The sequence below is a fragment of the Chlorocebus sabaeus genome, chromosome 21 (genome assembly GCF_047675955.1).
Source record: "Chlorocebus sabaeus isolate Y175 chromosome 21, mChlSab1.0.hap1, whole genome shotgun sequence".
NCBI classification, from domain to species: Eukaryota; Metazoa; Chordata; class Mammalia; order Primates; family Cercopithecidae; genus Chlorocebus; species Chlorocebus sabaeus.
In genome coordinates this window covers 117,585,247-117,598,947 of record NC_132924.1, presented here as the reverse complement: position 1 = coordinate 117,598,947, position 13,701 = coordinate 117,585,247, and the positions used below count along the sequence as shown (strand labels likewise).

At 36.7% G+C, this 13,701-nt stretch overlaps 1 protein-coding gene across 1 annotated transcript in view; it reads left to right on the top strand.

The window, feature by feature from the left end:
- TPK1 (thiamin pyrophosphokinase 1) overlaps positions 1-13,701 on the top strand; it is a 382,381-nt gene that overhangs the window by 284,994 nt on the left and 83,686 nt on the right. Inside the window, exon 8 of the mRNA XM_073009463.1 lies at positions 1,819-1,930. Coding sequence (XP_072865564.1) covers positions 1,819-1,930 — 112 coding nt within the window. The remainder of the gene's footprint in view (positions 1-1,818; positions 1,931-13,701) is intronic.

Below are 13,701 nucleotides of genomic sequence, written 5' to 3'. Positions count from 1 at the left end.
GGAAGAAAGCAAAACACTGCTCTCATTTAACCATAAAAACTGTATTCGCATTTTATAAACACAAAGACCATTCACATATGGCTAAGCACCTTTCTGGAATGAGAGAAAACGTGGTTAATTGATTGTGGGCTAAGGCCTATCTGTGACTTCTCAAGTCCACAAATGAGTTTATTCCCAGAATGAAAATTTTAAGGTCTGTTGATTCTTAAAATAATGAGGAAGGCAATGAATATATAGCATGCTTACTACTGTGTCATTTAAATCACTGGATTTTATAACAGCCCTCCTCGCCCTGGGAGAATAAAACTTATATATATGTGCTGTTTCCTTTGCATTATATGATACAAGTTGAAGAATATTCTCTTAGGGAGTTAATGTCACAAGTTGAAAAACACTTCCTTCTTTGCTTCGCCATTCTTAACGGAAGTCACCTAGGAGCACCAAACATGCTAACATATTCAGCTAGGCACCGCCAAACCGTTAAGCAGGCCACAAACCAAGGAAAGAAAGTCGTCAATTAAGAGACAAGAACTAACTGTAACACACTGAAAAGAAGACAGCCCAAGAACACAGGAATTCCTCTTTGATAAGTGATGGAGAAGCCGCATTCTAACAACAGGTCTCATTGTCAGAAACACTTATCAGACGCAGAAGTGCAGAGATCTGGACAAGGTGTACCTTCCTTTCCTTGTTCTGCTGGTGCTCTCTTGAGCCCTCCACTCTCTGCCACCCAGTGTCCAGAATGCTACAGGTTACCTATAACCCTTCTGAAATTGCTGTGTTTTCTGATGGGAACCCTAAGAGTACTGCCCTTCAACAGGAAACTGGGTGGCGATCCACCTGTATGATAAGTCATCACCAATTCCTGTTCTTTCTCTGCTGAAGCCAATGTAATACTAAGGAAATCCAAATTTCTAAAACATCTGTCTCATCAACTCTTTTTTTTTTTTTTTTTTTTTTTTTTTTGGGAGACAGAGTATTGCTCTGTCGCCCAGGCTGGAGTGCAATGGCCCGATCTCGGCTCACTGCAACCTCTGCCTCCCGGGTTCAAGCAGTTCTTCCACCACAGCCTCCCGAGTAGCTTGGATTACAGGCACCCACCATCACACACAGCTAAGTTTTGTATTTTTATAGAGACAGGGTTTCACTATGTTGGCCAGGCTGGTCTTGAACTCCTGACCTCAGGTGATCTGTCCGCCTCGACCTTCCAAAGTGCTGGGATTACAGGTGTGAGCCACCACGCCTGGCCTCATCAACTCCTTCTATTAGAAAGAAGGTTTTGTCACCTCTTTGAGCATTTGTTTTAAAAGTGTGCTAGGTTTGGCATCTAGGGATGGTCATTTGTATTATGTTTAGTATATCTATCTTTAGAGAGAATTATTTATATAATGGAGAATGGTAAAAAGAAACAAATCTCAAATTTGTGTGGCAAGCTATTCTATATAAATCAACTTGGGGGGGAATTCTATACAAAGAAATAAAGGCAGCTCTTACCTAAAAGACAATAAAAACTTTAAAAAAAAAAAAAAAAAAAGCAAGGCCAGGAGTCGTGACTCACGCCTGCAATCCCAGCACTTTGGGAGGCCAAGGCGAGTGGATCACTTGAGGTCAGGAGTTCGAGACCAGCCTGGCCATTGTGGTGAAACCCCATCTCTACTAAAAATATAAAAATTAGCTGGGTGTGGTGGTGCCCGCCTGTAGTCCCAGCTACTCAGGAGGGCTCAAGAGGGTCGTAGACGCATCCTGCCCAGGTCTTCAGTGCACATTAACATCCCTTCTCTTTTCTCCTTCTTAATGATCATTTCTTCTCTCCTTCAGGGAAAGCACAGATTGCATGTGGACACTGGAATGGAGGGTAAATGGTGCGGCCTTATTCCTGTTGGACAGCCTTGTACGCAGGTTACAACCACAGGCCTCAAGTGGAACCTCAGTAAGTAGAACCTTTCCATAAAGGAATGATTTTTTTTTCTTTTTTTCTCTGTTTCTTTTTTTTTTTTTTTTTTTTTTTAATGTCTCTGTGGTCTATACCTAGGAGGAATTGCTGGGTCTTATGATAACTCTATGTTTAACCTATTGAGGAACTGCCAGATTACCTTCCAGTGTGCCCGAACCATTTTACTATGTGCAGTGTAAGAGTGTTCCACTTTCTCCACATTGTCAACACTTGGTATTATCTGTTTGCTGGTTTATAGCCATCCTAGAGCATGTGAAGGTGGCATCTCATTGGGGTTTTGATTTTCATTTCTCTGATGACTACTTATGTCAAGCATTTTTTCTTGTGCTCATGGAACATTCGTATATCTTCATTGGAGAAATGTCTATTCAGCCCTTTTACCCATATTTTAATTGGCTATTTTTACATTGAGTTGTAAGAGTCCTTTATGTATTTTAGATACAAGTCCTTTACCCAGGTGTGTGACTTGCAAAAATTTTTTAGCCCTTAGCATATATTTTCACTTTCTGAAATGTAATTAACTAAATTAACAAATGTTAATGAAGTCTATGTTTTTTCTTTTGTGAATCGTACTTTTGGTGTCGTATCAAAGAACTCTTTGCCCCACCTTCTTCACGATTTTGTGTATTTGAAAATCCTACTTTCCTTTCCTAGAGAAGCAGCAAGTTCTTTTCGTAGTCAAATCTCTGACATAAGATTTGCTGCTCTTATTAAATTTTAAAATGTTTTCCAGTAATTGTGAACTGTATTAGGTCCTGGTAGTACTAAAACCAAGTTAAAAATATTAAAAAGTAAGGGGGTCCTGTTCATGAGATACTGATTCCGAAAGGAACCATCAGTCATTGTGAAATGAATCAACTCTAGTCTTTCTAAGAATAGCAATAATTTAATCAAAGAGCTCTGATTGAATGTCAAAGGGATCATCTCCTGATTGACCAATATGGCAAAGTTGTACAAGTAAAATATGGAACTATGTCATTCTTTTCTAACAAGTAAAGCACTTAGATTCCCACAAGAAAATAAATCTTTTTCCAAGAAATAAATATTTTGAAACACAAAGACTTGTAAAAAGACCTTTCTATGAGCCACTGCTGAAACAATTAGGAAAAACTAGAGATATTTTGAAACAAATGTCTAGAGAGCTCATCAGAATTTGAAAGGACTGCGAGAACACATCTCCTCCAGTGCACAGAAATATGTGACAGGCTTTGAAGCTGTTTAGCTGAAATTGACATGAGCTCCCATTGGAAGCTTTTTTGAAAATGTTCTGGTCCCAAACAACTGTTTTATTTTTTATAGTTCTCGTTATTTCCAAGGGCACCCAATCTAGACAGTGGTGAACTTCCTGCTGGATCTAGGAGCAATCACACTTTTCAGGGCTGGCACCATGACAAAGGAGCACTGAGCAAACAGGAACGTTGGCACTAGGAGCAGGTGCCCCAGCTTCCTTTATCTTATAGTAATAAAAAAGAGTCATACATTAGACATGATTCTTCTGGGATCTTTAGCATGTTCTTTGATCCTGTACTTCCCACAGCAATATGCACATTGTGTTAGTCCATTCTCACATTGCTGTTAAGAACTACCTGAGACTGGGTAATTTATAAAGAAAAGAGGTTTAACTGACTCACAGTTATGCAGGCTTACCAGGAAGCATGATCAGGAGGCCTCAGGAAACTTACAGTCATGGTGAAAGGTGAAAGGGAAGCAGGTACCTTCTTCACATGGCAGCAAGAGAGAATGAGAGCGATGAGGGACGTGCCACAGACTTTTAAACCATCAAATCTCATGAGAAGGCATTCACTACCACGAGAACAGCAAGGGGGAAGCCCACTCCCATGATTCAGTCACCTCCCACCAGGTTCCTCCACCAACATTGGGAATTACAGTTCACCATGAGATTTGGGTGGGTACCTGCAGTCAAATCACATCGCACATCCTCGTTCTGTGTAAGACTTTCTCTGGTAAGGGGGCCTTTAGCATGATGAGGGCAGGGCTCTTAACCTTCCTGAGATAACTTTTGATCCAACATGCATGTAATACGCCATTACTTATTTATATAGTTACACAACACTTTGACTTTTGAAGTAATTATTTATTCTACAGCTTCATAAAAATAAAAAAAACTTCATGGAATATGCAAAGCAATAAAGTTGAAACACAACGTGTTTCATCAATTACCTGTTGTAAAAGCACTGATTCATGGGGTCTTCTGATAGGTCATATTGCCTCATTAAAAGTTAATAAAAATAAATGTGACATCATGTTGACTTGAAGAAAAGTGGGTAGATTTCATTCACAGAGAGGGTCCCTGCCTTCCTCAGCGCTGTTGTCTGTGACAGCAGAGCCCTGAGGTCAGGGTTATCTTATCAGTCATGGCTGCAAAGGGACAGGGTGAAGGCGGACTTGCAGAAAGAGAAGGAGTACGCAGACGTTTAGTCGGGGACAGCTCACTTCTTGAGTTAATGGGAGTAAGCAGGTTTTTGTGAAGAAACTTGTCAAGGTCCTCAGGTATGGCCCCGCGGCTTGATCCTTACCTGTCTCCACCCACTCTAAGTACATGATGCCAGAAGTTCTAAAAGTAGTTGGATTTATCTGTTACCAGGTTGCAATATTTCACATGCCATTCTAGCATTTAAAAAAATTGTATGAATGATACCTAGGTACCGATCACCGAGGAGCGAACCTTTTCAAATATTATTACTGAAGCTGCCTATATTTACAGTCTTTTATTTCATAGCAATATACTATGAATATTCTTTGACTTGTGTCTTGCATAAGAGTTTCTCTGGGATATATACAGTTGGGAGTGAAACAGGTGTGTCATAGATAATCACATCTTCACCTTTATGAGGTACACATATTGCTCTGTGCAGTGGTTGTACCAGTGTGCACTCAGCCCAGCAATACATAGAAACTCCCCTGCTCCTTATCCTCAACAATTCTTGCTATTATCAAACGTAATCATTTTTGCCAGCCTGATGAGTGTCAATGATATGTTTTTGTGGTGTCTGCTGATAAGGCTAAGCATCTTTCTGTAGTTATTATTCATGCTGGTTTCTTCTTCTGTGAATGGCTACTTTCTTTTGCCTATTTTTCCATTGGGATGTTAATTCGTAGATGTTCTAAAGACTTTTTCCTGGCTGTACTTTGACTTTTCAGTTTGTTTATGGTGTTTTTATATGAACAGAGTTTATCGAGTTAAATGTAGTCAAAATTTACCAGATTTGTCGTTTTTGTATAAGTCACCTTTCTATTCCCCATGGTCATAAAGATACTCTCATTTAAGTTTTAAGTTTCATGTTTAGGTCTTTTCTTTCACCTGAAATTGATTTTTGTATATGATATGAGATAAGGATCTAGTTTTTTAAAGATCATGAATTGCCGTCACATCATGTATTAATCCTTTCGCCAATGATTTGCAGTGTATGTAGCACAGGTGTTCATATGTAAGGGTATGTTTCTTGGATCTGTTTTATTCCTTTGGCTTACATACTTCTTCCCGTGTTGGAGCCACACCACCTTCATTACCATAGCTTTATAATAAATATTGAAATGTGCTAAGTTGAGTCCTCAGACCTTGTTCTTCAAAATTGTCACTCTATTCCTGGGTTTTTGCTCTTTTTTGTTTGTTTTTGTTTGTTTGTTTTTGTTTGTTTGTTTTTGACACGGAGTCTCACACTGTCACCTGGGCTGGAGTGCAGTGGCACAATTTTGGCTCACTGCAACCTCCGCCTCCTGGGTTCAAGCGGTTATCCTGCCTCAGTCTCCTGAGTAACTGGGATTACAGACACCTGCCACTACACCCAGCTAATTTTCTTTCTTTTTTTTTTTTTTCTTCTTCATTCTTAGAAGAGACAGGGTTTCAGCAGGTTGGCCAGGCTTGTCTGGAACTACTGACCTTGTGATTCACCCACCTTATCCTCCCCAAGTGCTGGGATTACAGGCGTGAGTCACCACACCCGGCCTGCTCTTCTTTATAAATTTTAGAAGTAACTTGACAAGTACCTCTCTGACACAATTCTATTATAATTTTTACTGCAATTACATTTAATGTCTAGATTAATTTGGGAAGAATAGAAAAATTGGGGAAGAAAATTTCTACATGAAATTTCTACATGAAGTGTCTTCCCATCCACAAATTTAGTTTAGCTCTCTATTTACTTAGAACTTTTAAATTCCTTTCAATAATTTTATAATTTTCTCTACAAACATCCTATGCAGTTTTATAAGGTTGATTTCTATAAACCCTATATTTTGTGTCCCTAGTACAAATTATACTTTTAATAAATTACATTTTCTGTTTGTTGGTGCTATATAGATGCATAATTCATTTTTGTCTCTTTTAATATTAATGTATTGATGAACATTTATTATATCTGAAAATGTGACTATAGAGTCACTTGGTTTTCTATACACAATCGTATTTCTATTAAAAATTAAGTTTTCTTCTGCAGTCTGTAACAAATAGAATTAAGTTATTATAATGGACTGAAATGGTGGCTTAAAAAAAAAAAAAAGCCTTTTTGTTGGTTTCCTCATGTAACAAAGTGCAGAGGTAAGTACCTATAGGGCAAGGGTTCTATTCTTTCCTCAGCCTTTGCCTCAAAATCTGAGATGTCTGTTGCAACTCCAGCTGTACTCTGCCCAGTAGGCATCAGAAGAGAGGAAAGGGAAGGGAGCAGGAAGGGTCTGTAACAGGAATCACAGGCATCAGAGACATCAGAGATTCCTGGCATTCTCAGAAACCCTTCCTGTGTCTCATCTTTTGCCTCAGTGGCCAGAACGGTAAAAAATAGTCACCCTAGCTTCAAAGGAGGCTACATGTGCAATTTTTTATCCAACGACATTGTCACTCCAAATAAAACTGAGGTTCCATCAGTAAGGAAGAAGAGAATGACTAGGGGTCTGCTTTTCTGTCAAAAAATGCCTTTGCTTCATTCATCATCTTGAACATTTTATCTATGTATATCATAAAACATTTATTTTAGTTTTCTTTCAGTCATATTCATATGGATTGCTGTTGTTTCTGTTGAAAAATCTACAATCAATGAAATTAATTCTGATTTGTTTCTAATCTGTCAAATGTTTCTAGACCTTATGTTTTGCTTTGATATTCTAAAGTTTTACAACAATATGTTTACATGTAACCTTTCTTTTGTTCTAGTTGCTTTTTATTCAATCTGATAATTGGTATAGTTCATCAATTCTGAAAATTCTTAGCCGTTTATCTTCTTTGATTGCTTCCCCTCTATTTTTTTTCTATTCTTTTCTCCTTGAATGTTTTAGTAAATATAGAACGTTTAGTAAATGTTTTAGCCCTCATCATCCCTCTTCCTTGTTTATTCTTTGTGCCTTCTAGGTTATTTTTTTTTTCTTTTTTTCTTTTTTTTTTTTATCTTTCTTTTCACTTTTTCTGTCTTTGGCTGTTTCTAATCTGCCATTTAATGATTGTGTTTTGAATTTCATAGATTTTATTTTTCACTCTTTTTTATCTCAAAAAATTTAAGATCACATCTTGTTTGGTGCCAGTATTTTAATTATATATTTAATTTTTAAATACATAAGCAGATTTTTAAAATATTGGAAATTGAGATGAATTATTTAATCTATTAGATTGTTTAAAATGTCATAATTTAATTGATAGGAGTTTTTTTAGATATTTAAAAATTGGGGCCTATTATAATAAATGGTATCTTATATTTGGTAGAATACAATATGGTATTTGAGCATTCTAGTTTCTTCATCTCTTTTTTGACCTAATTCTGCTATCTTTCCTTTTCTTATTTTTTGAGAGGGAGTCTCAAATTTTCCTTTTCCAATTATTTTTAACTTTTAGGTTCAGAGATACATGTGCAGGTTTGCTATACAGGTATATTGCATGTCATGGGGGTTTTACATACAGATTATTTTACCACCCAGGTAATAAGCATAGTACCCAATAGGTAATTTTTCAATCCTTACCCTCCACCCTCAACTAGACATTGGTGTCTGTTGTTCCCTTCTCTGTGTCTATATGTACTCAATATTTCGCTTCCACTTATAAGTGAGAACATGTGGTATTTGGTTTTCTGTTTTTGTGTTAGTTCACTTAAGATAATGGCCTCCAACTCTATCTGTGTTGCTGCAAAGGGCATGATTTTGTTCTTTTTATGGCTATGTGATATTCCATGGTGTATATGTACCACATGTTATTTCTCCATTCTACTGTTGATGAGGATTTAGGTTGATTCAGTGTCTTTGCTATTGTGGCTAGCGCTGTGATGAACACACATGTACATGTTCTTTATGGTAGAATGATTTATATTTCTTTGGGTATATATGCAATAATGGGACTGCTGGGTCAAATGGTAATTCTGCTTTGAGTTCTCTGAAAAATCACTAAACTGGTTTCCACCATGGCTGAACTAATTTCCATTCCCACCAGCAGTGTATGTATTCCTTTTTCAGCCTCACCAGCATCTGTTAATTTTTTGACTTTTTGATAATACTGCTGTTTTTAAATATTTCCTTTATTCTCACTCATGATAGACACTTTATCCTGTGTTTTATATATTTAGTTGTCTTTTTTTTTTTTTCCTGTAGAAATATGTAGAAGCTTAGGTTAAGCATGTTCTTTGACATGAGATTTTAAGTTGCTTCTGCCAGTGCCCTGAGGTATAACCAATCCTGGAACACTTAGCTATCTCGGTATAAGGTTTTCTTGAAGATGCTTTCAGTATTAATTAAAACGACAAGGAATTGAGGTGTCTTTTTTAGTTTTTACTACTGTGAAAGCCCAGGCTGATAGAGAGGTGTTTCCTTGTTTTGAACCTTTTCTGGCAGACCAGTTATTTCCTAGTCGCTATGTTCTGAAGGTTTATGTCCCCCTCCCCCCAATTCGTATGTTGAAACTTAATCATCAATGTGATGTTATCAGGAGGTGGAGGCATTGGGAGGTGACTAGATGATGAACCCTCATGAATGGGATTAATGCCCTTGTAAAAGAGACCTGAGAGAGACACTTGCCTCTTTCACCACTCAGTAAGAAGGCACCATCTGTAAACCAGGCACTGGTCCCTCTCCAGATGCCAAATCCATGGTGCCTTGATCTTGTAATTCTTAACCTCTAGAACTGTGAACAATACATTTCTGATATTTGTAAGCTATCTAGTTTATGGTATTTTATTAGAGTAACCCATATAGACTAAGACAGAAGTCTACCCTTCTATTAAAGATGTAGCACTGAATTTATATAGAACCTCAGCCCTAACTCTTACTTTGTCGAGGACCAACATCTTGATTCTTGATTGACATGTATCTGAAAAGAAAGGCATCTTAGTTAAGGAAAGAAGCCAACATTATCTGTGCAGGTGCCCTGTTTTCCTTCCATTTTAGATCACTGAAGAATTTATTTTCTTGTGAGCTTAGCATGTTAGTTACAGAACATTTATAACAAATTAGGTATTATGTCTAAGAGTCTGGTATCAGGAGAATTTCAGGATATATGGGCTACCATATGGCCAGAATGGAAACCTTCCACATCTCCTAGTTGAGGTTACTTGAGTAGGACAAGTGTAGCAACAGGGAACCCTCTGAAAGGCAAAAGCTAACAACAAAGGCTCTGGCAAGGTTTTTCAGAGGCCACAATTATATTTTGAAGTGACTCTACTCAAACTTTGACTCATGGAAACATATAAATACAAATCATTATTGTAAACATTCCAACACTCATATTTTCACCTTTGGGAAATCTGAATTTCAGACTTACTCTGATTTTTGAAGTTCCAAATGGAGCCACTGCTCATCCTAATCATTAACCCTAGAATCCTGCCCCTTTTTGGATATTTTTCAGAACCCAGCACACTGGCTTCATCCTCCCCATTCTCTTGTCTCCCTACTCAGCCACGTTCCATACTCTATTCCCAGTACAAAGATCCTCTTCAATAATTTACTAAAACTACCCCAGTCTTTCAAAATCTCCTGCCAGGAGATAGCTACTTAATCTGACTTATGTATTTGTGTTAATGGGTGTTAATAGCTCAAAGTTGGGTTTCCTTCCTAGATAATCCTGGTGAATTTAGCAGGGTGTATTTAGGTTGATATTCCATGTAATACCTATACAGTCAAGTGGCGGTATACTCTATATATGGGTTTGTGGTATTTCCAGAAGTTTTCGACTTTTCACAAAGGATGAGAACAATAATCAGAATTGTAATATTAATGTTCATATGATATTTCACATTTTTAAAAAAGTCTTTTAAATATTACAATAGGTCTGTGTGACAGGTTGGATTTTCTGTATTTTTCAGATATGGAAATAGTAATTAAAATCTCTAGTTGGCCTAAATTTACATAATTATGGATTATTGCACTCAAAATTTGAAATCACGTCTTCAATACTATTTATCTTTGTTTCCAATTAGTAAGTGAAGGACTTACATAAAACAAGTTGATGTTTAAAAAATTTTAATTGGGAATAAAGAGAATGTAAATTTGGGATAAAAGATGAATTTGGGATAAAGAGAAGATAGGAGGAAGGTAACTAGATGGGAAAGCAAAGGTGATACGAAAGAGAAGATAATGGCACAGAATGGAAAGTAATGGCAAGAAAAGTGAAATTCTGAGGGACAGAACTTTTAACTTTTCTACACTTTTTCCTAAGAAAAATATTAAATGGAGTTGCCTTCCATTTGTCCAGGCCCCTTTATATAGCACTCACGTTGAGATTGAAATTATATATTCATTGTTCTTTATGTTTTTTTTCCCCAAAGAAATACACAAGTAAATGACAAAGAAATAATTTCTCAGCATTGACTAAATGAGACTCAACTCTTTTAACCTAGGGGAAAGAGTTTTGAAAGAGAGAAATTATGAGAAAACAGTTTGAACAGATTTTTCATCTCTGTGAACATAAAAAAGCTGTAATATGCATATAAAGGTACCATGGTTTTCTGCAGGAATTTTCTATGAAAATTTTTAAGTGCCAGCCTAACAAGGGAACAGTTCATGCATCTGTAAAATTACACTTGTTAATAATGCATTTTTAGTGAGAAATGCTCTTAATTTTCACTCCACTGTAACTCACAAAGTGACTGTAGGCAGTTGTCATAGTATAGCTACAGCTATTCCCACTTAGGTTATAACCTCTTGTGAGCTAGTGCCACTAATGGGTGAGATGTTTTGTGTTTTTAAATGTCTTCGTTATTGTATTAATTATTGATTTTCCAGACCAGTGCTTTAAAAAGACACTCTGAAACTGTGACATCAGTATTTCTTGTCTGAGTCAAGGACGATGTCTTTCATACTGTAAGTCATCTATAATCAATAACTTACTCTGAATTGAATTAAATATGTTAACATTTTTCCAGGAAAAAAAAAGATGCATTACAGATCAAAGGTGACAATAAAGTTGGCAATCTTTTCCCCTCTGGTCCTTCCTAAAATAGATGCTAGCTGAGGTCTTTCACCCCCAAAACCCTTTTCTCGAGTTAACGAGTTGGTGAAATGATTGCATTTTATCACATTTACGATGCCATTGATAGTAAGATACATAGTATTTTATGTATACTAAGAAAAAATATACTAATTATAATTGCAGAGATATAGGAAAATATCCATGTTAGAACTGATGAAATTTGATAGATCAAATCAAATAGAAAATTAAGTTATTTATAGACTCTGTATATTAGACCTTTGTCAGATGCATAGTTTGCAAATATTTTCTCCCATTCTGTAGGTTATTTACTCTCTTGATAGTTTCTTTTACTCTGCAGAAGCTCTTTTGTTTCATTAGGTCCCATTTGTCAACTTTTGGTTTTGTTGCAATTGCTTTTAGTGTCTTCGTCATGAAATCTTTGCTGGATTCTACATCCAGAATGGTATTTCTTAGGTTATCCCCAGGATTTTTATAGTTTTAGGTTTTACATTTAAGTCTATACTCCGTCTTGAGTTGATTTTTGTATATAGCGTAAGGAAGGGGTCCAGTTTCAATCTTCTACATATGGCTAGCCAGCTACTCCAGCACCATGTGTTGAATAGGGAGTCTTTTCCCCATTGCTTGTTTTTTTCAGCTTTGCTGAAGATCAGATGATTATTGGTGTGTGGTATTACTTCTGGGCTCTCTATTCTGTTCCTTTGGTGTATGTGTCTGCTTTTGTACCAGTACCATGCTGTTTTGGTTACTGTACCCTTGTAGCATAGCTTGAAGTCAGATGATGCCTCCAGCTTCGTTCATTTTGCTTAAGAGTGCCTTGGCTATTCAGGCTATTTGGTTCCATATGAACTTCAAAATAGTGTTTTCTATTTCTGTGAAGAATCATTGGTAGTTCAATAGGAATAGCATTGAATCTCTTCATTGCTTAAGACAGTATGGCCATTTTAACAATATTGATTATTCCTATTTATGAGCATGGAATCTTTTTCCATTTGTTTGTGTCATCTCTGATTTCTTAGAGCAATGTTTTGTAATTCTCATTGTAGAGATCTTTCACCTCCCTGGTTAGCTGTATTCCCAGCAAAATACAAACAGCCTTGTTAAAAAGTAGACAAAGGACATGATCCGACACTTTTTGAGAGAAGGTATACATGTGGCCAACAAGCATATGAAAAAAATGCAGAACACCACTAATCGTTAGAGAAATGCAAATCAAAACCACAGTGAGATACCATCTTACACCAGTCAGAATGACTATTATTAAAAAGTCAAAAAATAAAAGATGCTGGCAAGGTCACAGAAAAAAGGGAGTGCTTTATGCTTTGCTGACGAAGTGTAAATTAGTTCAGCCATTGTGGAAAGCAGCGTGGAAATTCCTTAGAGAATTTAAAACAGAATTACCATTTGACCCAGTAATCTTACTTTTGAGTATATACCCAAAATAATAAAAATATTTCTGTCCTAAAGACATATGCATATGTTCATTTCAGCACTATTCACAATAGCAAAGACATGGAATCAACCTAAATGCCCACTAACAGTAGACTGGATAAAGAAAATGTGATAAATACACACTATGGAATACTATGCAGCCATAAAAAAGAACAAGATCATGTCTTTTGTGGGAACATGGATGGAGCTGGAGACTATTGTCCTTAGCAAACTAACACAGGAACTGAAAACCAAATACCACATATTCTCACTTAAATGTGGGAGCTAAATGATGAGAACTGATGAACACAAAGAAGGAAACAACAGACACTGATGTCTACTTGAGAGGGAAGGGTGGGAAGTGGGAGAGGAGCAGAAAAGATAGCTATTATGTACTGAGCTTAGTACTGGAGTAATGAAATAATATGTAAAACAAACCCCCATGACATGTGTTTACCTATGTAACCTTCATATGTACCCCTAAACCTAAAAGAGAAGTTAAAAAAAAAAAGAAAAAAGAAAATGTGGTACATATAAACCATGGAGCACTATGCAACCATTAAGAAGAATGAGATCATGTCCTTTGCATTAACATGGATGGAGCAAACGAATGTAGGAACAGAAAGCCAAATAACACACCAAGTATTCTCACTTATAAGTGGGAGCTAAACAATGAGAATACGTGAATACAAAGAGTGGAGTGGAACAGTAGACACTGGGCCCCCCTTCAGGGTGGGATTAGGGAGAGGATCAGAAAAAATACCTATCAGGGGCCATGTTTATTACCCAGGTGATAAAATAATCTGTACACCAAACCTTCATAAAACGCAGTTTACCTATACAACAAACCTGACCATGTACCCCTGAACCTAAAATAAAAGTGAACAGTGAAAAATGAGAA